This window comes from Miniopterus schreibersii, assembly GCF_964146895.1.
Source record: "Miniopterus schreibersii genome assembly, chromosome: 1".
In the NCBI taxonomy this organism is placed as follows: Eukaryota; Metazoa; Chordata; class Mammalia; order Chiroptera; family Miniopteridae; genus Miniopterus; species Miniopterus schreibersii.
Window position 1 is genome coordinate 176,804,985 of NC_138101.1, and position 27,725 is coordinate 176,832,709.

General features: G+C 42.1%; 1 protein-coding gene across 3 annotated transcripts in view; it reads left to right on the top strand.

Annotated features, from left to right (window-relative positions):
• The first annotated feature begins 84 nt into the window (after window positions 1–84).
• Window positions 85–27,725, top strand: part of ARG2 (arginase 2) — a 37,505-nt gene continuing 9,864 nt past the window's right edge. Inside the window, exons 1-2 of one of the 3 annotated variants that reach the window (XM_081132045.1) lie at window positions 85–681; window positions 6,869–6,941. In XM_081132045.1, coding sequence (XP_080988171.1) covers window positions 6,920–6,941 — 22 coding nt within the window. In that variant the 5' untranslated portion in view covers window positions 85–681; window positions 6,869–6,919. Of the gene's footprint in view, window positions 682–5,079; window positions 5,608–5,744; window positions 5,971–6,868; window positions 6,942–27,725 lie in introns of those variants that run through there. The other 2 variants (XM_081132044.1, XM_081132046.1) reach the window with 2 other exon arrangements.

Genomic DNA, 27,725 nt, shown 5'->3' on the forward strand with positions numbered 1-27,725 from the left:
CGCCCGCCAGGCCCAGCCTGGCCGGCCCGGGCCGCCGCTCTAGCCGCCCGCCCTCGCTAGCGGCCCGCGTCGTCTCGCCGGCTCCCGACCCACTTCCGGAGAGCGGGGTTGGCCACGCCCCTCCGCACGGCCGCGCAGCCTCAGTCCCGCGCCGGGAGCCGGTGCCGCCGTCGCGCGGGGCTGTGCGGCTCTCCCGCAAGGCTGGGCTCCTAGGGGGGCGACAAGTCAGCCGACAGCTTAAAACCGCGATTAAAGTACTTTTTCTTGATAAACTGATTTCTCTTTCTGAGCTAGAGTACACCCCAAGGAGACAGTCCGCAGGTATTCCTTTATTCTCATTCATTCACTCGGGTAGCTTCAGGTGCTGAGGGTACAGCGGCCAGCAGTATTGACAAGGTGCCTGCCTTCAAGTAGCTTGCTTCCTGGGCAGAGAGACAATATGGAAATATTTCAGAGAATGCTGTCGGCAGTAATATGCCCGGAGGGACGGCCTGGGGAATTTCCACTGTGCAGCCGGGAAAGCCTCCCTGAGGAAAGTCCCTGGAGCTACAGCGATGAGGAGCCGGACTGTGCTGCGGGGTCTCTGGTGGAGGAATTTGCCCGAAAAGCCGGGTGGGCTCGCTGGAGGAATCCAAAGGGCGGGGAGGCTGACGCGCGGGGAAGCAGCTGGAAACTGGCAAGGTAGGTAAGGGTCTGGTCAGGAGTTTGGATTTCACTGCCTGGCAGTTCTGTCTCCCAAACCCCTGCGTGGAGCACTGAGTACACAGACAAGCCCTAGCTGGGAGGTAAGCAAACGTGGAAGACGCAGAAGGTGTGGATAATAAAATTAATAAGCTCATGAGTAATTGCGGCCTGTGGGCCGAGAAAGGCAGCGTGGCCCGGTACAGAGTTATGGTGCTTCAGACCCGCGGCAGCAGCGCGTGTTAAAGAACGGATCCCTCTGTGTAGAAAGATGAATCGCTTAACTGGTCTCACCAGCTTTAAGTGTCTCTGATGAAAGTGAGGTTAAGTTTCTTCCTCTTCATCCAAAATTTTGTCTCCCTTTTTTTTCTAAAGGATTTTCTTCAAGTATTGCTTTGTTTTTCCAATTTGTGTATCCTGAATCTTACCAAGCAATACACCCCTCTCGCTTTGGAAAGTATCATGTGATGTATTTTACGATTATAAAAGTTATGTTTGGTTATTGTGGAGATTTTGAAAAATACAGAAAATAAGGAAAATTTAAACCACCCATATTTTCACCACTTAGAAATCAACACAGCCAATGTTTTGGGGGACCCTCTAGTCCTGGAGTTCCTAACCTGGGCTCCATGGATAAAAAGTAGTTTCATCTTTAGTTTTATTAACTTCTAATTAAAATTTAACCTTTTGATTATGAATGTAGGCCACAAACCAATTAGTATTAAAAATACTTGCAATTTTTGTCACCGATAGAAACCCCAGACATTTTCATTTTACAATAATTGTTAGTTATCTCAAAATGTCATTTCCACTCATCCCTACTTCAAAATTGCAGTAATTATTAGACCCAATGCTAGATCTTGTTATTTAATGTGTCAATAGAAACACATATTACTATAATGTTTAAACAGTTTTATAACTGTATCTTAATTTAGTTGTTTTTAATCCTATGTATTTTATTCATTTTAAAAACATTATTGCAATAAGGGAGAGATCCATTAGATTTACCAGAATTACAAAGGGTCTGTGGCACACAAAAAAGTTAAGAAGTTTTACAATATAGAGTCGTAGAAAAGACACCAAAATATACTTAATTTTTTTGAATATTAAATTATTAAGGATAGTGAGGTGATATAATTTCAAAATCTTTATAACCACTTTGCTCTGTCAGATCACAGCATCATCTTAACTCTGTTATGCAGTTTGGCACCTCAGTAGAAATTGAAACCTATGTATTTGCCATTTACCTAGAAGCCAACTGGGATATGAAGAGACAAGTTGTCTTGATAATGACCCTGTAAAAACAGCAAAGGGTGATTCTTTAGGCTTTCAGTATTGGACTTCAAAGTATTAACAGGACTCAAAAGTACAGTGGACTGTGTCAGAAAGGAAGGGCAGCTAATGAAAAGAACTTAGACTTAGCTATTGGCAAGTTTCTCCCAGGAAGTTTAATATCTTTTTGCAGGGTCACTGAAGGAGTCTCAAAACTAATTCCTTAGTAAATTCAATTGTGGAGAAGCAGGAAAAGGAAGCATGAGAAACATGTGTACTTGATATTTGTCAAGGTAGGCTAACTGCTATTAAAAAAAACAAAAAACATTTTAGTGGCTTAACACAATACATGTATATTTATTGTCTGTCTACAATGCCATTTGGGTGTTTCTGGTTCAGATGGCTGATTCAGAGACCCAGGCTTCTTCGGTCTAGGGGGGCCTCCTTATGGTCCTCTTCATTGGATCCTCTGCTTCCGGCAAACAGATGAGGGGCAAGAACAGGATCACACATGGGAGGATTTTATGGCCAAGCCTTCCACCTATTTTCCATTGGCCAGAACTCATTAACATGGTTCTACCTAACTTCGAAGGAGGCTGGGAAACATGGCCTATCAGTATGCCTGACGAGGAAAGAGAAGAGATTTGATGAACAACCAGTCAGTCTTTGCTGTACTTTCCAAAGAATTCTGGCTACAAGAACCAGAAATATATTTGAGTGAGTTGAGCATTGTGGTGGCAGTACATAGGACAAATCTGACTTACTTTTCATAAGATGGATAATTATTTCTACTGGCAAAGTTATGCTTGGGACCTGAGTGTCTGTAAATATGAATAATAGTCAAAACCTAATCAAATAATTCAGTTAACTTAATTTTTATGGTTCATGCTGGATTCTTAAAACCCGTTTAGTATCTGCTTATACTTAGGGATTGAAAAGTTGTTCTAAGACTGCTGTCTTATACTGTAGTTTTTATTTTATTTACTTCTTTATAATATACTGTGTTAACAGAGTAGGTCTCCTATTTAGGACCACTTACCCTAGGGGAAGAAAATTAAAGGCCCATATAAATATAAAGAAATCCCCAATAGGATTAAGTATTGCTAATTATACCTCAATTTTTTTTAAAAAAGCAAATGAAATTGTAAAATTTGTGGCAATTGAGTGAAATTGGTCAGTAAGTTAATTTACTTTGTATATAGCATATTTTATCTTTCCTTGTTTAGAATTCCATTTTGATTTATCTATATAGTGTTTGTGGGTATGTAGTGTTTATGTAGATTTTTAGTGGTTGCTCTAGGTATTACATTATATATACACAAATATTTTAGAAAAAACGGTCTTCCTCCTGTGTTTCTCCTTTACTCTCACACTGCTACCACACTCACAATACTTCTGACACCAAATGTGTGAGGGTTTTCCCCACCCCAGGAGCAATTTTCTGTGACATCAGCTGGTTGAGCATCAACACATGCACAAAGAGGTCACTGGTTCAATTCCCAGTCAGGGCACATGCCTTGATTGCGGAGTCCATCCCCAGTAGGCGGTGTGCAGGAAGCAGCCAATTGATGTTGATGTTTCTCTCTCATATCGATGTTCCTCTCTCACACCAATTTTTCTCTCTCTTCCATTCTCCCTCTCCCTTTCTCTCTTGAAAATCAATAAAAACATGTCCTTGGGTGAGTATTAAAAAAAAAAAAAAAAAAAAAAAGGTCTGCAATTTAGAATTTCACATAAAATTTAGGTTGCTGGTTCCCCACCCCCAAAATAACTAAGTTTGGGGTAGGGCCCAATAATTTGCATTTCTGACAAGTGTGCAAATGTTGATTCTGCTGGTCTGGGACACACTTTCAACACCATTGCCTTATAGTAATACCTACTTATTTTGCTAAGGCTTCAAAAACATTTCTTTGTTAAGCCAGCAGGGGGAGACAGGTATAAAATTTATCCTATAAAAATAAATACACTGCCTTACACTACTAAAGCTGCTTGGAGTTATGATGTTGCCATGGAGACTTCTGAAATATTTTGGAAAGCAGCATGTAAGTTGGCATCAGGAAATATTTGTCAGGTGTTTACATAAACACTTTTCTCTTTAAAAATCAATTTAAAAATTATTTTGGGAGGACTAACATCCAAGTTTCTACAAGCCATAGTGTCATAGTTAAGAATTTGGAATCTAGTCACAGAGCTCTGCTACTTCCAAGCTATGTGACTTCGAGAAAGTTTCTTATCTTTTCTGATCCTGATTCCTTGTCTTTAAAATAGTCCCTATAGTAGTATCCCCTTACCCCTGGGGATGCTTCAAGACCCCCAGTGGATGCCTGAAACCATGGATAGTACCAAACTCTCTATATACTGTTATTTATTATACATACATACCTTTCACTTAAAGGAAGCTTCTACAGCTTCTCTCTGGCATATCTGAGTTGCCAGCATCATTACTCTTGCACTTGAGCGCCATTATTGACTAAAATAAAGGTTACTTGAACTCAAGCACTGTGGCCATGCAATAAGGGGACAGTTGATCTGATAGTTAAGACGGCTACTAAGTGACTAATAGGTGGGTATCTTGTACATCTGTGGATATGCTGGACAAAGGATGATTCACGTCCCAGGTAGAACTGTGCAGGATGGTGGAGATTTCATCAACAACTCAGAATGACATGCAATTTAAAACTTAAGAATTGTTTATTTCTTGAATTTTCCATTTAATCTTTTTGGGCCATGGTTAACTGAAACCTGGGAAAGCAAAACCAAGGATAAGGGGGGACTACTGTACTTTATAGAATTGTTAGAGGGCTAAAAGTTCTTAGAACCTTTGTTAGTTGCTATTATTAAAATATTAATACTCTAGCTAATTGTTACTTTCAGCTAGTCCACATATGTTGCTATGTTTGGTTGTTGAGAACCAGTGCTCCCGTTATTCAGATAAAGAATGGAAAACATCTAGAAGGTAACTGTTTTGTAAATCCTAATCTCCCCATCCACAATACCTAAAATAGGTGGGATTTTATTAACATGCCTGGCCCAGAGAGCTCTACTCTAGATTTGATCTCCTAGCCTTCAATTCCCAAAGGTAAGCGCGTTTTTTGGACCTTGAGCTCTGAGACTGAACGGAGCCCTGGATGCGTCTTGGTCTTGGCAGGGCACTCAGAGTCAGGTCCGACCAGTCCCCGCCCAGCCAGCCCCTCCTCGATCAGCGAGGGACACACCTGTCCGTAGCCACGCTCCTAATGCCCGACCCTGATACTGGCTTTATGGTGGCAGCCTCAGGGCTTGTCGCCGGAGGGAGAGCCGGCTGGGTGGGGTGCCAGCGGTGAAGGCGTGTCCGGGCCTAGGAGCAGTGGGCGGGGCCTGCGGGAAGGTGTGCGGGAGGCTGGTTGGGGGCGCGGCCGGGGGGCGGGGCGGGGCCGTGACGTGTCCGGGCTGCGCGGCGCGGCTCGCGCACCCGTAGGTAAGCGCAGCGGCCGGCGGCGGCGCTCACTCGGGGCGGAGAGCCGCGCGGAGCCGCCCGTCGCTTGGCAACGTCTCGCGCTGCCCATCATGTCCCTAAGCAGAAGCCTCTCGCGTCTCCCGACGCAAGTGCATTTCGTTCTGAAAAAGTCCGTCCACTCGGTGGCTGTGATTGGAGCCCCCTTCTCACGGGGACAGGTGAGAACCAAGACCTGGCACCGTGGGGCAGGCTCTCCGCCCCCTGGAACCAGAGAAAGCGGGGAGGGGGGGTCGAAGAATTGTGGAGAGGATGGGGAGAAGCCTGGTTCCCGCGATTGGGCACCGGGAGAGCACGTGGGATGGTCTCCGCTAGAAAAGACGGACGGAGGGAGGGGATGGAGGGCGCCCTTTGTGCGACTCGGCAGGGTTTTCGAGCTGGCGGGTTTTTGCGCCCTCCCTGGGAGGAGCGAGAAAGTGGTGGGTCACGCTCGGGGTGATGGAGGAGAGGAAAGGAGGGAGAGGATGCCGCGGAGGGGCTGAAGGAGGAGAAACCGGCGTGAACCCCGGTGTGAAACAGTGGAGGTTAGAGAGCGATTTCTAAGAATTCAGGATTCATTCTCAGCATTAACTGGGAAGGAAACTGGCGGGGCAGGCCAGGAGGGGCTGTTTCTTCTCTTCTTGAAAGAAACCTGCAGCCTTGGGGAGCTCACTGGTAGAGAAGCCCGGGATCTGGCCCCTGCCAGCCACACACACCCAGCCACCAGATCCTCACCTGGCTCAGTCTGTCTTGGCTTGCGCTTGCCCTTCACACATGGGCCTTGGAAGGTTAATTTGATTCTAGTGATTGTTGTTTTCCCCTCCTTCCCTGTGTTTGAAATAACTAGACCTCAGGTGAAAATAATGATGTCAGATTTTTCAGAGGGATCTATTGGAAACTAAGTAGAGTCGTCTTCTCCTGGTTTCACCATCCAACATTTCAGTGACCCAGGGTCAACTGTGGTCCGAAAATAATAAATGGAAAATTCTAGAAATAAACAATTCACAAGTTTTAAATTGCACTCGGTTGTGAGTAGCGTGATGATATCTCAAGCAGTCCTTCCCCGTCGTGGCCGAGAGCAGAATCATTCCTTTGTGCAGTGTGTTCACCTGTATGCACCGTCCACTGGTTAGTCACTTAGCCATTTATCAGATTGACTGTTGAGATATTGCAGTGCTTGCTCAGCTAATCCTTATTTTATTGTCATAATTGTGCTACTTTATTATTAGTTGTTAATTTCTTACTGTGCCTAATTTAGAAATTAAACTTTATCTATTATAGGGTCCAGTACTATCTTTGATTTCAGGCATTCATGGGGGTGCCTTAGAATGTATTCCTTGCCCATAAAGGGGGAGACTATTTATAGTATAGCAGATTTTTGTGAACTCTGGTTGTCTTATTTTCAATCATCCCTCACATTTCACTGTATGATTTATGTGACAGAAAAGAAAAGGAGTGGAATATGGTCCTGCTGCTATAAGAGAAGCTGGCTTGATGAAAAGGCTCTCCAATTTGGGTAAGTGGTGGATCTGAGATGTCTGTGCAGGAAGGTAATAGACCAGTTCAGTCTTCTCTCTCATATCCAGGGACCGCAGTGTCAGCTGTGCACACACTTGGGAAGTGTCTCTCGGTCTTCTATTGGATTCCATCTGCAGCTTAAGACCTATCAGAGTCTCTAGGCAAAATCTTGTTGCAATTAAGAGAGTGTGTGGAAAGCAAGGAAGGAGAGAGAGGCAGGGTCTGGAACAAGCTGCTAATGACTGCAAAGTGGTGCTAAGAATGGTGCTAGCTCCAACTCTAACTGCACAGCCAATCTTTCCCCCTAAAATTCTAGCTTTCCTAACTCAATCATGATGAGGTGCTTATGACTCATCAGTCTAGCCAGTTTCCCTCTTTGAATCATTCATTTCTTCCCTAGGATGAATAGCTTTATATTATATTATAACCAGAGTCTTAGATTAGTGTTCCCCAAACTTTCCAGATTATGAAAATCACTCCGGTTATGTTCTCATTCCTGCTTTGAAACCTCCTCAGCTGATCATTGAGTCTATTCCAGAGGTGGGTCATCTCTTCCCAAAATACAGGGGAATGATGAAGTCACTGAAATCACTTTGAGTTGAGTGTGCTTCATATGCCTCTGGCTACATAGGGGTAGGGTGTCTTGGGTTGAATGCTCAAGACTTTTCTTGTTAAATAATTGCAGTTCCTTCTTCAATAGGGTCTCTTTCTTAATCATTTTACTCCCAAGTTTACCACCAAAGGTGAAAGATACATTGTTAAGATTTAGTCTTAATGTGTCACACATTACCTAATAGAGGAAGTTTTTATTCCCACTTATAAATGAGGATACTGTTCCTTTAAATCAGCTATACACATTATTCCTTTTAAAAAGCAATCTCTCGTCATCACAATTTTTTAACACTGGATAAACTTATGCAGCCCATCTGATAAACTGGGTCTGGTGTTGCTCGAATTGCTTGCTCATTGCTGAATTCTGCCTTAAGAAACTCCTGACAAGAATAGTTTTCAGCCCCTCACACAGGAAACAATATGCAGCGGCTGCTGCTGAATGGGGGGGAGGGCGCATTTGTAGCAGCCTCTCTTCCTCATGCTTTGCAGTTACTCGTCTTTTCCCGTCCCAGCTCATGGTATTTTTCCACACCAACCTGGGGCAGCCATTCTCCCTTAAATACTATAATACGTCCTCTGTAAACTCTCAACCTAAAATGATGGTGGAGCTTCAGTTTATTTGGTCTTCCCTTGCACTTTTAAAAATATATTTTTAGTTTTATAATTTATGTTCTTACCTTGTAGCTGATTGGTAGCCCAACTGGTAGCCAGAATGCTGGTGAGCAGTCAGAAATAGAATCTCACTGCATATTAATAAGATTGTGGCACTCAGCAGATTTCCAGCCTGTGGTTGGGCTAATCTCCAGGAACACGGTAGAGAAAAGTACAGAGAAGTTTCAGTGCTCTATTCTGAAATAGTACCAAAATAACTTAAGTCCTCTGAGTGTTTTCAAATAAGCAGCATGATCCAATTTTCAAGAGAGAGAAGACCCACAGAAAGGTTAACTTTCACAAATCCCTTTGTTCTTTGCCTTCTGCTCTGATGTCGCAGGCTATCAATGTTGCCATGGCATCAGTTAAACTTCCTGTTTTCTCCAATGAATGTGTTTGACCTGGTGTCTGGGCTCGGTTGGATACTCAGTGGGTCCTCTCTCAGGTTACGGCTTAATTTGAATATGTAAAGAGAACCTGAGTGAAATGAAAAGAGGCAGTTGCTCTGGCAAGGCTCCAAGGTAGTGCCTCGATCCTGCTTTGAGTTAGCTTCTACAGCCGTGGTCATTTGCCCTTTTTTCTTCAGAAGTAGAATCAGTGTTCTGTGGGGAAAGATAGCTGTAAACTAAGGTGAACACTTTGAGCTCTCTCTCTTGGTAGTTATGGTAATTTGAGCTTGCTGTGGTACTTAAAAGAGGTGACAGCCTCTGGCACAACTATCTAAATTAATGTGCCACTGTGACCAGGCCAAAAGCCCTGGAATTCAGGAAGCCACTTGGGATCTACTCTAACCCATTTGGGACATTTATTCCCATTTATTTGTCCACAATTTGGGACATTTATTCTTTGTGTTCCCTTGACGTTCCATCTAAGGACAGCAATCTCTTTGGTTATCGCCCAAGAATCTGGTCTGCCTTCAGCAGGAACTGATAAGAGAGCCTGAGAGAATTGTTTAAACATAAGGACCTAAGGTATGAGAGCTGTTTATCTGGGACAGATCGATACGTGAGTTCGGGGATCTGTATTTGCTTTTAGTGGTCGGTAGAGAATGTTAGCAGTCATGAGCTTAGTTACATGATAGTGATGCTTCACCAGCCTGGCTCTCATCAGACCATCCCACTGAAACCATCTTGAACAAGCTCACTGACTTGTCAGCTTTTATTTTGCTGGACACCTTTATTGCACCACTGACCACTTTATTCTTTTTTTTCTTTTTTAAAAGATTATTTATTTTTTTATTTATTTAATCATCACCTGACGATATGTTTATTGACTTTTAGAGAGAGACAGAGAGAGAGAAACATCCAATGTGAGAGAGAAACTTTCATCATTGCCTCCCGCATGTACCCCAATGGGGGATCGATCCCATAACCTGGGTATGTGCTCCTGACTGGGAATCGGGCCCACAGCCTTTTGGTGTACGGGACAACGCTCCAACCAACTGAGCCACACCAGCCAGGGCTGACTACTTTATTTTTTTAAGATTTTTTATTGATTTTTTTAGAGAGGAAAGGAGAGGGGGAGAGAGAAACATCTGTATGTCTTATTTGGAAATATGTCTATTCAGGTTCTCTGCCCATTTTTTAATTGGATTTTTTTGTTTTTTGGTTGTTGAGTTGTATGAGTTCTTTGTATATTTTGAATATTAGCCCCTATTGGAGATATTGTTTGCAAATATCTTCTCCCATTTGGTTGGTTGCCTTTTTGTTTTGTCGATGGTTTCTTTTGCTGTGCAGAAGTTTTTAGTTTGATGTAGTCCCCTTCGTTTATTTTTGCTTTTACTTTTCTTGCTTTTAGGGTCAAGTTCACAAAAACCCCTCTAAGACCAAGGTCCATAAGTTTAGTGCTTTGTTTTCTTATATGTATTTTATTGTTTCACATCTTATATTCAAGTCTTTCATTTGGAGTTAATTTTTGTGTACGGTGTCAGATAACAGTCTAGTTTCATTCTTCGGCATGTGGCTTTCCAGTGTTCCCAACACCATTGATTGGAGAGAGTTTCCTTTCACCATTGTATGTTTTGGGCTCCTTTGTCAAAACTTAGTTGCCCATATATGTGTGGGTTTATTTCTGGGCTCTCAATTTTATTCCATTGGTCTGTGTGTCTCTTTTTCTGCCAGTACCATACTGTTTTGATTATTGTAGCTTTGTAGTATTATTTGAAGTCAGGGAGTGTGATAACTTCAGCTTTGTTCTTTTTTCTCAGCATTGCTTTGGCTATTTGGTGTCTTTTGTGGTTCCATACAAATTTGAGCATTTCTTTGTCCTATTTCTTCGAAAAATACCATTGAAATTTTTATGGGGATTGCATTAAATCTGTACATTGCTTCAGGTAATATGGCCATTTTAACTATGTTAATTCATCCAGTCCATGAACAGGGAATATCTTTCCATTTCTTTGTGTCTTCCTCAACTTCTTTCAACAATGTCTTGTAGTTTTCAGTGAATAAGTCCTTTACTTCCTTTGTTTATTCCTAGGTAGTTTATCCTTTTTTTTTAACACATGCTTTTTCTTTTTTCTTTTTTAAATACATTTTTATTGATTTTAGAGAAAGGAAGAGAGAGAGAGAGAAAAACATCAGTGATGAGAGAGTCACTGATCGGCTGCTTCTTGTATGTCCCTCTCTGGAGTTTGAGCCCACAACCCAGGCATGTGTCCTGACCAGGAATCAAACTTCGATTTCCTGGATCATAGGTCGATGCTCAACCACTGAGCCACACTGACCAGGCAGTTTACCCTATTTGTTGCTACTGCAAATGGGATTGTTTTCTTCATTTCTTTTTCAGATACTTCATTATTAGTATATGGAATATACTAATTTCATATTTTTGTATATTGATTTTGTATATTGATTTTGTATCTTTCAACTTTATTGTATTTATTGTTTCTAATAGTCTTTTGGTGGAGTCTTTAGGGTTTTTTCTATATAGAATCATGTCATCTGAAAATAGTTGTACTTCTTCATTCCCAATTTGGATGCCTTTTATTTATTTCTCTTGCCTAATTGCTGCAGCAAGACTTCCAGTACTATGTTGAGTAACAGTGGCATGAGTGGGCATTCTTGTCTTATTCCTGATCTTAGAGGAAAAGCTTTCAGTTTTTCACCATTAAGTATATTAGCTTGTCATATGTGGCCTTTATTATGTTCAGGTACTTTCTGTACCATTTTTCATTGAGTGTTTTAATCATAAATGGGTGTTGTATCCTGTCGAATGCTTTTTCTGCATCTATTGATTTTTATCTTTTATTTTGTTAATGTGGTGTATCACATTAATTGATTTGCATATACTGCTGAATCATCCTTGCATCCCTGGAATGAACCCCACTTGATCATGATGTATTATCTTTTTAATGTATTGTTGTATTTGATTTTCTAGTATTTTGTTGAAGATTTCTGCATCTATGTTAATTGGATATTGGCCTATAATTTTCTTTTTTTGTGTTGTCCTTGTCTGGTTTTGGTGTCAGCGTAATATTGGCCTCATAGGAAGTATTCTCTCTTCTTCAATTTTTTTTGGAAGAGTATATGACCAAAAGAACCTTGAGGGTAGAGGAAGTTTCTTCTGCCCCTACAGTTGGCGTCACAAATTGGATACCTCACCAGCTGGGTACTGCTTATACTTGAAGTTCCTGCAGTAGAAAGATCCTGGGACCTCTAGAATGAGCAGACAAAGGTGAGAATTCTTGCCGAGGCATACTCTTAGATCTCTGTCTGCAGAGTGTGGTCACATACTCTTACAAAAATTTTAGATTAGAAGAAGATTTAGAGTCATATACCATCTAATTTGCATATATCTTTTGGTTTTTATTTTTTAATTGGATCTAAAGCTACCTACTTTAAAATGTAAATTGCCTCTACAATAAACAGTGAAATCTCAGGCTTGTGCTAGATACATCTTTCTAGTACATTTTCATTTTAATAGTTTTACATTTTAGTCTTTGCCTTTCAACCACTAATGGTATGTGTTACACACTTCCACACTTAACAACCAATAGGATAGTCCTCCATAATTTGACCCTCATCTACCTCTTTAGACTTATTTCCACCCACATTCCACCTTGTTTTCATTGCAGCTAGTATTGTGGGCATTTGACCTAGGCTCCACCAACACTTTGATTTGAAATTCAAGGAGAAGGGGCAGGAAAGAACTCATTTAGTGATGGCAGCAATTGGGCAGTAGCTCCTATCCAGTGTCAGTGGGGTCAGCCATGCAAATTGCCAGTGCCAGTCCCTAGTAGTGGAGGCAGCAGCAGCAATATCTTCACTATACCATCCTGCACTGTGACTTTTGGGGCCATTAATTCTGGCAGTGTGGCCTTTAAACCAGATTAGGGCCCTCTTAATTAAAGATTATGAGAATTGCCTGGCTGCTGTGGCTCGGTGTTTGAGCATCGACCTATGAACCAAGAGGTCACCAGTTCGATTCTGGTTATAGCACATGCCCAGATTGCAGGCTTGATCCCCAGTAGGGGAATTAGTAATTTGCCAATCCCTTAGCAAAATCCTACATCACTGATGATGTGCCTGAATAAAGGCAAATCTATAATAGACAGATTTCAATATAACTATCTCTTTCCTGCTTATAAAAGCAGCAAATAATTTAACTTACATCTTTTATTTTCAAAGTTATTTGATATCTAACCTTTACCATGTTCTAGACACTGTGCTAGGCTCTTGCTATTGTGTTATTCTTAATCTGTTAAAAGCAAATTATGATACCCGTTAAGATGGCTAGCGTGAAAAAAAAAGTGTTGGTGAGGATGTGGACATATTGGAACCCTTGTGCACTTGGTGGGAATGTAAAATTGATACAGGCACTGTGGAAAACAGTATGGTGGTTCCTCGAAGAATAAAAAATGTGATCCAGCAATTCCACTCCGAGCATATGTCCAAACATTGAAAGTAGGGTCTTGAAGCGATATTTGTACACCCATGTTCATAGCAGCATTAACCATAATAGCCAGAGGGTAGATGCAATGCAAGTGTCCATTTTTTGTAGGTAGTGGGAAAGGCACCAGGTGTTAGACCGTTGGGGTCACACTGGACCTGGGTTCAGCAACCTTGGTACTTGGATTCTGGCTAGGAAAGAATTCAGAGCCAAGACCCAAACTATAAGAGAACATTTACTTGGTAAAATTACAGAGATGGAAGAAGTAATTCCCAGAAGAAATGGGGTTAGGAAACAAGGGCCCTTGGAGCTTGGGAGTAAGAAAGCTAATGCTAGTGGGGGCGGGGGGAGGCTCCAGGATGCTCCTGATAGGGAGAGCACACTGGGTTCTCCGCCCTAAGGGTTTTAGGGGAGGAGTGTTTAGGGGTGTCCCAGGGGAAGATCTTAATAGAATATTCAGCAGTTTTCCAGATGTGTCCTTTCAGGATTGTGGTCTCCACTGATTGGTCGGTGCCAGGGCAAGGGTCATTATCCAATGCAGCTGGTCCTGAGGTCAGCTATGGCAGGTTTTCTTGGTTTTCTGGGCCTAGAGCTGAAATACAACTGAGGCCTAGATGTTATCTCTAGGGAGGAAAGGTCAGAGCATTCAAACCCCAAGACCATTATCAATATGCTAGGGGAGGAAAGCCCACCCTGGGGGCGAGGTTCCAGCCTACTATTGTCCTTTGCTAGGTACCCAGGGCTCTCCACCCTGATAACCTTCTGTACCTGGCCCATCATCCTTGCTCTGCTCATGTCTGTCTAACTGCCTATCACACATTGATGGATGAATGGATGAGCAAAATGTGGTACATACATACAATGGAATATTATTCAGCCTTAAAAAGGAAGGAAATTCTGATGTGTGCTGTAACATGGGTGAACCTTGAAAACACTGTGCTAAATGAAGTACACTAGTCTCAAAAGGACAAATACATGTTGTATGAGTCCACTTATGAGGAATCTAGAATAGTCAAATTCATAGAGACAGAAAGTAGAATGGTGGTTGCCAGGGACTGGAGAGAGAGGGAACGGAGAGATGTTTTTTAATGGGTACAAAATTTCAGTTTTGCAAGATGAAAAGAGTTCTGGAAATGGATGGTATTGATAGTTACAGAAAATGATGAATGTACTTAATACCACTTAAAAATAGTTTAGGATGGTTATTTTTATGTGTATTTTACTACAACTTAAAATATAAAAAAGGAACATTTAAAAGTAAGTTAGCCCGGCAGGGCGTGGCTCGGCTGTTGAGCATCGACCTAGGATCCAGGAGCTCGCGGTTTGATTCCTGGTCTGATTCCTGGTCAGGGCACATGCCCCGGTTGCAGGCTCGATCCCCAGTGGGGGGGCGTGCAGGAGGCAGCCGATCAATAATTCTCTCATCATTGATGTTTCTATCTCTCTCTCTCCCTCTCCCTTCCTCTCTCTGAAATCAATAAAAATATATTTTTAAAAAATTATTTTTAAAATAAGGAAGTTAGAATAAAAATTTATGAAGATCAAGGAAGGTTACTTGAGGTTGCAGCTTCTTCTCTTAGGGACATGACAGTATTGTAGGTGCAGTTGCACATAAGAGCGGAGGTTTAAGAAATTGGAGTGGCCACCTGTGTTAGTTGATTGGCTTTATCTGGAGGGAAAACAAACTTTTCATATCTTAACACAGGAGGTGGTTTTTCAAGTTGGAGTAAGGCACCTGCCACTTGTACCCATAGAAGATAGCCTATTACTGTGCCACAGGAACTGGGAGGTGGGGGTAGAGGGGCAGGGCTTAGATGTTCGCATTTCAAAAAGATGGTTCTCAGATCCTGAAGGAAACATTCTTGTGTTGTGAGACTGGCTCATTTAGTCATTATAAAGATTTACATACATTTGAAAAAGACAGAGAAAGAAATTCTAAAACAAAGAAGGGGAGAAGTCTATTCCCTTATTTTCAACAGGGACAAGTCTTTTCAATTTGTATCTACCCTTTCACCTTTTAATGTTCACACTGCCCTATTAACTTACACTCTTTATGTCTATTTTTTACAGTTAGAGTTGGGATCCAAATAAGTTCTATATTGATTGCTATCTCTTAAGTCCTTTATAGGTCCCTCCTCTGTTATTTCCTTCCTTGCAGTTTATTTGTAGAGGAAACTAGGTCATGTGTCTGCAGAATCTCTCAGTTTGGATTTTGCAGACATGCATCCCCATGTCGACCTATGACATGCTCTTTTGTCCTCTGTATTTCCTATAAATTGGTAATTGGATCTAGATCCTTGGTCAGATTTAGGTTCAATTTTTTTTTCCTGGCAATTTGGCTTCATAGGAAGCAGTATACACTTCCACCAGAAGTGATGTTATCAGTCATTAAATATTGCCTGGAATTGATCCATTGTTTCTGTTAGAGGTGAAGTCAGTTCTTGGTTCTTGAGTTCAGCGAAGAAAGAATTCAGAGCCAAGAACTCTAACATAAGAGGAAGTTTATTTAGCATGCAAAGCAAAAGTACAGAATTGAGTGAAGATAAGAACTGAGCGGCTGCTCAGAGAGCTGCCTTGGCCTTTTAGAAAGAAAGTCACAGGCAGAAGTGAGTAGTTAATTTTAAGAAACAGCAGGCATGGGAGAGGCCAAGTAAAAGTTACCTTCTGTAAAAGTACATTTACATATGTAAGGGAAATCTCCATTAGTAAGGGTGTCTCCCTCACTGTAGCAGGCCTGCATTCACTATTAATGTAGAAGGTAGGGACAGACTTAAATCTTCATAACAATCTTACCTTTGTTTACTGTGCTTTTCCTGGTAACCTCTTATAACTGACTCTCTTTATCCCCAACATATTTTGTCTTTAAAAATTTTTTTTTTTATGTCTTTATTGATTTCAGAGGGAGGAAGGGAGAGGGAGAGATAGAAACATCAATGATGAGACTTATTGATCGGCTGCCTCCTGCACACCCCCCACTGGAGATTAAGCCCATAGCCCGGGCATGTGCCCTGACAGGGAATCGAACCTTGAATCCCCTGGATCATAGATGGATGCTCAACAGCTGAGACATCTGGCTGGGCAACATCTTTTGTCTTTATCTGAAGATGGTCTTGAATGAAGGTGGTGGCTTCTGCCATTTTGGTGGAACTTGGTGTTCCTGGGTCTCTATCATGTATCAGGAGGTATACATGTTATTACATTTTATTTTTCTCCTGCTAATTTGTCTCATGTTAGTCTGATTATTAGATCAGTTAGAAGAACCTTGAAAGGTAGAGGAAATTTTTCCTCCCCAACACATCCTAGTTTTTTCCAGTAACTTCTGTTGACATAGAACATCCAAACCTGTAGAACATTTTTGTAAGAGTTTATTAGAGTTTGAGTTGTGGTGGAGGAATAAATTTTCCTATACCCTCAAGGTTCTTTCAGTTGGTCTAATAATCAAATAAACATGAGACAGATTAGCAAGAGAAAATAACCAAACTTAATTACATACATATGTATGGAAACCCTGCATACACGAGAGAGTCAGAGACCCCACATACATGAGAGGTTCAAAGACAAGAGAGGGAAATGGGTATAAAAGACATTCTGAGCTAGGGGTAAGGTATGGTGCCTTGGAGGCTTCAAAGGGTCATTTCAGGATAAGAAGAGCAGATGATTATTAAATAGAAGTTTGTCCTGCCCCATAGATAGTATAAAGAGGTTTTCTTTCTAGGCAAGGCCCCTAATTTAAGTTCTTCTAGGTAGCTAAGGGAGCAGCAGAACTTTCTCTTGAGTGCAGCTAAAGTTGCCTTTACCTCAAAACAATCCACATAGCACTGACGCACATCTTGGGTGGCTGTTATGAACCTCCACAGAGCTAAAGAGACGACACACTTGGAAGCAAGATTTTAACAGGGAAGATATTCCCGAGAATGACAGTTTTGCAGTTGCTTTTACACATTTGGAATTGAGGGAATGTAGGAAAGATTACAGAAGGGGTGGGGGTGGGAAGCAAGGCAGGGATCAGATTACAGGTAGGTAAGATTATGTGCTCTCTTGAGGGTGGCCATGATGCCTCCAAGGGGTCTGAAAAAGAGGATTACTCTGGGATTTTGAAGATGTGTTAACCTGGAAGCACAGAAACAATGGACAGAGCTTGCTTAGGGCATACTAAAAGAAGTTAAATGTTTGGGCGTGACTACCCACCATGACTGCCCAGTAAGTAATTTATGCTTAGATTACCTTGTGAGGTTACTTTCGTCACTGGACTTGTCAGATTTATTAAAGCCTCTTTGTCTTCCACACTTCATTCACATTGTGACTGATGGGATTTTCCCAGATCACTATTTCCTTTGTCTTAAAATGACTTGCTGTCTAGAAGCCATCTGGTTTCCCAGATTTTTAAGAATGTATGACTCAAAGAATAACTCATATTGTTTAACTCTTACAAGATGTTTGGCTACCAGTTGATGAATTTATTCAAGCTAAATTTTTGTAGGTGATAATGGCCAGTTTTTGCTCTCTTTTTGAAACATACTTGTTTTTTAACCAGGACCTGAGTAGCTAATTATGACCGCTTCAGGTAAGGCTGACCTCTAGTTATTTAGACAGATGTTGCATATTTCCTTCAATATCCAAAATAGCACAATTCAGAGGCCCAGAACCTAAGGAATTACTGTGGTTGGTTTAAATAATCTTTGAATAAATTTACTCTCTATTAATAACCAAACTCTTGATAGTGAGTATGTGTTAATATAATAGGTGTGATGGGGGGAGGGGGGAAGATCCTGGGTGGAGGGGATCCATGGGGGGGGAAGGGGGACATCTGTAATACTTTCAACAATAAAGATAAATTTTAATATATATGTGCTCAGATTTGAAGAGAAGAAAGATGGAATCTTCCTGGCTCCCTCCCTCCCTCCTGGAGGCCAGAACCAGGGAATAGGAAGAGAAGTAGAAAACACTTTCCTGTGCAACTCAACAGTTGAATCACTGCAAGGTGTGGCACTGTGGTTACGCATTGCACACTCGGGATCATTTGTAGCCTGTGAACTGTCACAATCTGAGTTTTGTCACCTTTCTCATTTTTCTATATTTTGCATCTAGTATAACACTTGCATAAGCCATAAGAGGAGGATTGGAAGTTATCTTACTCATCCTCAGTAATCATTAGCAGTTGGGATACATAGAAAGCTCAGAGAACAAGTCTAACTATTACTATGACAGACATCATTAGCAGACAGGTGAAGATAGTCAAACAGCTGGTCTCTGAGTTCAGCATCGATCTATGGTATATAGACCTTGTCTGTGTCTTGGAATAGCTGTCCACCTCCCATGTCCTTGAGGAGTCTGGCGCCCATTGGGTAGATGTCCATTCACAGTTATGCACCTGATGTGCTCCCTTATAATGAGGTTAGAGAATGTATTTTATTTGATGTCTTTTCCAATAAATAGAATCTCCAGGTGGCAGTCAGTGATCTCGAAAGTCTTTTGTGTTCTGGGAGCTCTGTGTGAAAGGAAGCCAGTACCTATCAGGAAGTCTTTTTTTTTTTTTTTGTCTGTATTGATTGCAGAGATAGGAAGGGAGAAGGAGAGAGAGATAGAAAATCAATGATGAGAGAGAGTCATTGATCGACTGTCCCCTGCACGCCCCTGCTGGGGATCGAGCCCACAACCCGGGCACGTGCCCTGACTGGGAATCAAACCTTGATCTCCTGGATCGTAGGTCGATGCTCAACCACTGAGCCACGCTGGCCAGGCTATCTGGCATTTTCTTAAAGTGACTTGGCAATAGTGTAAGATGTCTCCTTTCAATGATGTCAGCTCGTAAGTGCCTTCATCTAATTTAAGTCCAGCTTAAATGCACTGTGATGTATGAAGGAATGTAAAAACCAAAAAATGGGTTTCGCCAGGGAGCCCAGAGGAACAAGCAGCAGTTTTGGTTTCCCCATGCCCCCACTACTTGCTTAATTTACAACCATTGTTCACCCATACTATATATCCTAGAAGTTTTTTGTGTGTTTTTTAGAATTACTTATTTACAGTGCTTCCCAAGCAATTTAACATTTAAGAAAACCACACACAAGTCTTTTGAGATGTTCCAGGGGCCCTCAGGAAACACCACAAAGTTACTCCTACATATATTGATATTTTAACCCTTAAAACCTCAATTTCTAATGAAACCTAAGAAGTAAGCAATTAGCATTCTTTAGCTTGGCCAATTTATGAAGAAATTTTATAACCTCTGGAAACAAATTTCATAGACATCATTAATTATTAATATGGATTATTTTTGCAAAACCTGGGTAAAATGTATTTAATATCAATAACTCGAAAGATATGTCTGTCCTACTTAAACGAACAAACTTAAACTAACTTTTATTGACTAAGGATTAAACCTTAGATCACATGAACTTGAAAAGCATTTGAGTTAATTTCTATATTTCTGGGAATTTTAGAATTCACAATCCTTACAACCACTTGCCTTCAAATCACTTAATTTATTAAATTAATTTTAATAATATCATCCAGAGGTAGAAAAGTTACCTCACATTTGAAATATACATACATAGACACACACAGACAGAGAGACCATAGCCTTGAGGAAAAACTCACTAGTTTATAAAAATTTGGATCCAAATTTTGTTTTGTCAGTTGGAATAAGAAGACACAAAAAACAAAAACAACAGAAAAGAAGACACAATTTGTATCTGTCCTTGACAAATCAAGCAAGTTCAAATGCTCTTCCCCTTTGTAAAGGACAGCTGTGTTCAATACTGCAGAAGAATTGGGTTGCCACCTAAACATCTTACATTGACCCATTTATTTAAATCCTGTTTTTAAAGCTTTGAGGACCCAATTAAATATGTTTCCATTCATTCTGCCTGATTTTATAACTGGCTCTTTCTACTCATGCGTGTGAAGATTAGTTTAGGAGTATCAAAGGATCCTCATTTCGTCAAGCTTCCTGCAGGAGTGTTCATGGGAGGCTGACCGTGGTTAGGCTTGCTGGCCTTAGAGGCATGATTTCCCACATTGACTTTAGTTTCCTTTGACATCTGTAGAGTCTGAACAAACTTCTAGGGAAAACCAGCCTTTACATGCATGTCTCTGGATGAGCCAAAAGTGGTAGATATTCTGATAGGACTCCTTCATGCCCTAGAGGACATGCAACCTCAGCAACCTCACAAAGATTCTTAGTCATCTAAGAATACCCAAGATTTGGGTTGGGGAAGCAAGTGTCCTATCTCTTTCAGAGCTAAAGAGAGTTCAGTCTTTCATTTAACCAGCAAAGATTTTGTTCAGGCTCTCAGTAAACAATCCAATAAAAAGCTGAAATTAAAAGCAGTCACCCTTTTTTCCCCCTGTCCCTGGGTTATCTCTATCATTATCCACCTCGAGGATTTTATAAGCACAGCTCAAATAAATCAGGACCTGCCGCTTAAAGTCGGGAGGTCTGGAATTCCAAGAGAAAATTCATCCACTTTCACCCAGTGCAAAGCAGGGAGCTGGTAGGGCACAATGGGCCTGTGCTGGTACCTAGCTAGCACCAGGTTCTGGTCCACAGGATGATCCTGAGCGGACTTTTTCAGAATGTTGCTCACTGTTCCAAATAAGTTTCAACATCAGAGATATCCAAACCTGTAGAGAATTTTTATAAGGGTTTATTTGAGCCAAACTGGTGACATGCAAGGGGGCAAGATCTCAGATGCTCTAGAGAGTGACAATTTGGCAGTTTCTTTTATACATTTCGGATTAAGGAGGGAAGTAAGGAAAATTATATGAAGTGGGAGAAAGCAAGGTACAGGATAGTTAAGATTATGTGCTCCCTCAAGGGTGATTACAGAAAAGGTCTGGAAAAGAGGATTACTTCTGTCATTTCAAAAATGTATAAACCTAGACTCACAAGAACAATGGAGAGGGCTTGCTTAAGGCAAAGATAAACCTCTTATAGTCCTGTGCCTAACTACCCACCATGACCTGCTCAATTAGAATTTTATGGTCACATCACCCTGTGATGTTACTTTTGGTCAGACTTATGACAGAATCCCTTTTTCATCCACGTGGCCTTGGCTTTATACTCTTTTATAGGGAATGGAGAAAATTTGAGCTCTGTGTGGGAGCTGGACTCTTTAGGAACCATTTCAATGAGAAATCAATGGACCTGTGTTTGTTTTCTAATTCTCACCAAAAGGTCTGCCTTTAAAAATGATATAGCGAGCCCAGCCGGCATGGTTCAGCACTTTGAGCATTGACCTATGTATGATCCAGGAGATCACGGTTTGATTCCCAGTCAGGGCACATGCCCGGGTTGCAGGCTCGATCCCCAGTGGGGGGCGTGTAGGAGGCAGCCGATCAATGACTCTCATCATTGATGTTTCTCTCCCTCTCCCTTCCTCTCTGAAATCAATAAAGACATATTTAAAAATAAATAAATTTTAAAAATAAACATGATATAGTGATATTATAGACAGGTTTTGGGAAGTCTTAGGTTACACTATCAGTCACGGAAAAGAAAAAGGGTTGGGTGGGAGTGAAGGGGTTCAGAATAAGTCTCCCCAAAAATGTGCCTCTTCGGCATGTGAATTATTTTCAGCTGAAGTCAATCAAGGCCCCAAAGACTCAGCAAGAGCTTTTTACTTCCCCTTTAACTGCCTAATTGAATTTAGATAGAAGGCCTGGTTCAGGAAGAGAATTATCACAAGAGATAACTGCAAAGAGTATGGGCTAGGTTTGGTAAGGGGGGGGGGTGGGGCTTGGCAGGCAGGTCCTGTTTGTTCAAAATCCAAGGTGCTCTATTTCTGCCTAGTATGGCAAACACCTGTTTACCAAAAATTGGCGCTTCTCACCCTGTGAATTGTCTCCTTTCCCTATGAAGCTCCAATCACCTACCCCTTTCTCCAGTTATCTGGGGGAGTCGATTTTATCAGCCAAAAGAACCTGGACGAGAAGAAAGGGAACATTTTCTTTCCCTGCAGGAGAAAAACCACCAAGATGCCTCATCCAGTTGAACCAATATGTAATTCTTGGCACGTAGGCTTTTTAAAATCTGGTTTAATCCTTGTAACAACTGTGGGAGGTAGAACAAGCTTAGAAACTGTACTTGGTTGGGCATCTTGACTCCTCTAGGAAGTCATGGGCCAGAGGACAGGAATTCTTCCTTTGCATCTGTTGTGGCACTGGCCCCGCGGCGGCAGGATGGGCAGGAGGCGATGTGGCAGCACTCACTCTCAGCCCGTAGCAGTATGGAATGCGGTTTGTCTAATATTAGGTTCCTGGGGAGCTCTCATCATGGTGCTAGCCCAGGGTCTGGGGCACGGAGCTACACATCTGGACTGTTTACTGGCAGAGCTGTAGTCACTAGCCTGATGCGTCTCCCTTTAAATTCTTTCTGCAACAAGGTGGAGTATCAGGAATTTAAAAAAAGCAAGAAGGATCACATTCTGAAGAGTAGCACTTTATCCCCAGGGATTGTTGCTGTCTCCTTCTGTGGTTAGATACTGGAATAGCTTGAAGTGTGTCAGCAGATCATTTTTCATTGAAGCTCAACAGTCTTGTCCTGAATGAGGGAAATTTTGTTGTAGCGAGCCCTTTTCTTACCTTCACTCTTGCCTGCGCTGGCACCAGGCTGCTCGGGTGCCATCAGCTGACAGTCTGTGGAAGACCCACTATGACCTAGTGGGTGCTCAGAGGGTTGACATGAGTTTGGTTCATCGGGGCACACGTTACTAAGCCTGTCCCCAGATAGTGATACTCTCTGTTCTCCTCTGGAAAGGACTGATGTAGCTGGAGAAGTGCAATTATCAGGTGTTGCAGGTCATCTCAGTTACATGTCTAGAGCCAAGTTTTTGAGTTTATTTTTTATGCAAGGATCACATTTATGCAAAGGCATCTATTAACACCATGTTTGTATCAGTTAATCTTGAGGTTAACTCAATGTTGATGTTTGATGGACATGTCTGAAATCACTGGCCAGGATGCCTGGGGTCACCTTCTTATCAAGGCCGAAGGTGACACCTGGGCCTAAAATATCTTAGTATTCAGTATATTTTTATTGCCAGCACTGGGAGAGATGCAGTCTAGAGAGAGCTTTACTTTTTCCCACTGCAGGTCAGACATGAGAGCCCTTTCAAGTTGGTTCCAAATCTTTTTGTCATTTGAACTCCCAGTACCACTCTCCCTGCACAGTGGTCTTCACTGTGTCTGACAACACCTAGCTGTTGCACACACAACAGGAGAGCAGAGTGGGGAGGAAGGAGATGCTGAGAGTGCTGGTTGGAGTCTTCTCAGGGACTGTGAAGGGGTGAACTAGAACAAATATGTGTACTTGCATGATATGATCTCTTTCCTGAGTGTACCAAACATTTTGGAGACTGGGCCTAGGAAGCAAAGAGCCGATTTTTAGATACTCCAGGACATGTGGTTCTTGAGATTGTATAGCCTTGGGGAGTTAAATGCACTAAACAAAACACAGACCTCTTAATTTTATTGGTGGTAACCAAATGAGTTTACCTTAAATAACAGTCTCTTCGAAAGTTATTACCCGAATCACATTTTAGGGATAAGAGCAATTCTGTGTACTTCAAATGGGCTGAATGAATTCGGGCGCTCCTTTCCTAGTTTAGGCCGCCTCCAGGAACACTGCAGCTTTGTTTTCAATAGCAGGTTTTCCAGGTACAGCTTTGAGGTTCTAAGAATTAGCAGGAGCATTCCTTCATTTACAATGCTAGAATTCCCTGTGCATGGAGCTACATCTTAATGTACAGTGTTTGACTCTATAACTTTAAAATCCATTAGGATTAGTTGTCGCTCAGTACCAAATGAGACCTCAGTGTCTTTGTTTTTCTCCAGGTTTCACTGACTTGTTATTCCTGACGAGTCATAACACTCCATCCTATTCAGGCACAGTTTGAACCCTTAGCTTTTCTCCAAATCCATCTGCCAATGGACTGCCTGGGGCTTAGTGGACTCTCCCTTGTGTCAGCCCACTTTAAAAACCCCATCTCTCTTGACTTGCTGGCAGCCCTGGGAGCAGCTGGGGTTCCCCATAAGTGGAAGCCAGAGCAGTAGGGAAAATGAGTTATCTTTATACTATGGAAAAATGCCTGTTCACTCGTAACATTGTCTCCTGTGAGTCTCCAACCAAAGGGTGATTCCGGCTTGCTCTAAACAGCTGGAGCTATTTAACTTTGCCCAGTTTCTCCCTCCGCAGTATGTGATACCAGCAGAGGATGTGAGGATGAGCAGCTGTCTGCAAAGCATCGAGCATAGTGTGCTGTGTGAAGGCAGATAATGATGTTCCTTTTCCTTCTTTCCTATCGCTGGCTTCTTGCAGGGATTCAGTAGCAATCAGGACCCTAAATAGAAGTGCTGCCTGCAGACACCGCTGAGGTCAGGCGGGGCCGTTTTGATCTCTTCCCCAACCAGCTGGTTGCGTCATTCTGTTGATGCCCTTGTGTTCTCGTTTCACTCCAGTGGTGCCTAGAGATGTTTATCAAGGCCAAAGGTGACACCTGGTACTAAAAAATCTTAATGGCGTTCAGTGTATTTTTATTACCAGCACTGGGAAAGAAGCAACGAGGCTGTGGCAGTCTATATAGAGCTTTGCTTTTTCCCACTGCATGTCAAACAGGAGAGCCCTTTGAAGTCTTGTCATATGAGCTTCCTTGAAGTTTCAGGCTCATTCTGTCCTACAGTGCCTTCTTAAAAGAGAGGAAAGAGCAGCAATAAAACACTATGTCTCGCCCTGGCCAGTGCGTTCAGTGGTTAGAGCATCAGCCCGTGCACCTAAGGGTGCACCTAAGGGTTGCAGGTTTGATCCCCTGCTCTGGTTCAGGCGCTTGAGAGAGGCAACCAATTGATGTCTGTCTGTTTGCCCTTTTCTCCCTCCCTGCCTCCCCCTCTCTTCCTCTCCCTCCCTTCCAATCTCTCCAAAAAAGTAATAGAAAAAATACCCTCAGGTGAGGATTAACAACAACAAACATTATGTCTCATCTGATCTAGATTTGCAGATGAGTTGACCTGAAGCTCAGGAGAAGTTCAAGAAAGGGAGGGCCCCCTCGAGCAGGACAGGCAGATAGATGGCCCTTCCATACAGTATTTGCTCTTTCCACTATTACTTTAGGATCTTTAAAAATAAGTGAGACCATTCCTTGTGCCTTTTGAACCAGACACAGCACCCTGACAAAGTCATAGCTTCATTATTTACTCCGTTTATCGGGCTCTTACGAAAAATAGCCTCCCATCTGCCTCCCTACTCCTCAGAAACTCTCGCCTGTGGGTTGCAAATCATGCTCTCCACAACCTCATATTGCATTGCTCCAATATGCAAACTTATTGTTTCTATTAAATTGCTCAACTGTTTTCCAAACATGGCATGTACAGTTCTTCTTTCAGGCTCTTATTCACTCTCTAGAAACCAATGCTGGGCTCTATTCCAGCAGCCCTTTGAGTGCTACAATGCGCCTGGAACAGTAGGCATTAGAGGAGACAGTTCCTTAAACGCTATATCAGGATACATAGTATATTCACTGATTCAGCTCTGTAATGAACTAGAATAGTTGGGGTTACCAATAGTTAGGATCAGCAACATAAGTTTTAGTATTTGAGTTCTGAATCGCTTAAAGGTTATGGCAGCTGCCCTGGCTGGTGTGGCTCAGTTGGTTGGGCGTCATCCCGTGCACCAAAAGGTTGCCCGTTCGATTCCCAGTCAGGGCACATGTTGGGGTTCCAGGCAGCCCATCAATGTTCCACTCTCACATTGATGTTTCTCCCTCTTTCCCTCTCCCCTCTTCTAGCTCTTTAAAAAATTAATAAAAATATTAAATTTTAAAAAAGGTGATGGCAGTAGAATTTTAAAGTACTAGCTGTGGCAGAGTTTGCTAGCTACCTGCCAAAACCCATTTGCATCATCTTCTGGACATAACTTAGACCTGCGTTTGCTGGCTAATGCCATGTGAGCAGGAGTGGTGTGCCGCTTCTAGACCAGGGCCTTTAAAAGCAGAGGTGTGCCTTCCCAGGGTTTTCTTCCTCTCCCGCTGCCTTGAGCCTGGGGCCCTAGGTATGGCAGAGGCACAAATGAAAAGGAGCCTGGTGTCCGAATGGCTGCATGAAGGAAAGCCTCCTGCTGACCTAGAACATCCACCTGGATGTTAAATAAACAAGAAGCCAATTGACTGTGTTTGAGCTGTTGTTTTGGGGAGGGTTCATTACAGCGGTTTAGCCTACCCTAACCTTATTCAAAAGAATTGTATGGATTATGCTTATGCAGAAAGGTCTGCCAGCATAGTCAAGCCTATGGAGTGGGATAAGGGACTTTCACCATCAGGCACTTCCTTATCAATTTTACAAAAATTTTCTATTGCCAGTAAGGAAACAAAAGTTAGCAAAATAGTGCAAGTACAAACTTGACTTGTTGTAGGAGTCGTCATTCCTTGACCACCTCAATTGTCACTGAATTTCCTTTCACTCCTTTAGCACTTTTTCCCTAGTTCTTACCCGGAACTTACTGTGGAAATTAAAAGAGCAGAGTTGGGAGTCATAGAGGGTAGGCCGCTCAGGTAGGGCCTCTCAAGATATTAATCCCTTCAGGGCATCTGTCCCTCCAGGAACAGAAGTCTTGATGTGTGCAGAGCTCAGCAGGCTTTCAGACCCAGAGGTTCATGCTAACTGTGATGTACAACCCCAAATGCCCATGCATAATTATGGAGCAACAGCCCTCCCAGCACCATCAGGAAGCCCTCTTGCCCATACGAGGGCAACTGGGAAACTAAGTGAATAAGCAGAGGGCTGTTCGGTGAGCAAGGAATCAGACCAAATGGAGTTGCATAATCCAGCCTATGAATTAATCTAGTGATTCACTCCGCAGTTAACACATTTGATGACCAAAATCCTTTTATGAAATTCAGTCTCTCTTCCTTGGAGAGTGTTGCTGTGAGATTGCCAAATTCTCTTTAGATTCCTTTCTAGACTTTCTGCAGCTTCTGATCAGTAAATAACAGCAAGTCAAGTTCTGATTTCTGTCACACTTCTCTGAGTCTACATCCTAGATGCCATGACTGGACTTGAGTGTTCCCCAAGTTCTGTCACTTATCTACCAGGTTGATCACTTTAATTTCCACGTACTTCTTGGTCATGTGAGGATTGAGTTCGAGTTGTTTTCAAAAATTAGTTGTTATAATTTGATTATAAACCTTTTCTAATTATACACCTAATGTAAAACACCAGACATGCCCTGGTGTCTCATACCTAGTAAGAACCTAAATGCTTGATGTGGTTTAAGGAGGTGCTGAGATAAACATGGATATGGAAGTAGAAGCATCCAGGTGTAGGCACTGCCACTCAAAATCTGCCCAGCCCAAGGTGATGTTGCCAACAATGACCTTATAGACTTGAAAGTTAGTTCAGTCTTCCTTTCTCTTCAATCTGAAGTGTCCTCGCATATTTTGAGATTTAGTAAAGTGCATAATGACTTTACTCGTGGTTGGGTTTTTTTAAAATATTTCCATAAATGTTTTATTTGGTCTTTTTTTCCTCTAGATTCCCAATATGTCTGGCCTGTCATCATATTCTCCTACCTTCAGCACCTTTCCCCTTTCTTCTTATATAGTTGCCCAGATCATCTCTAGTTCTAGGCCTTTTAAATGAC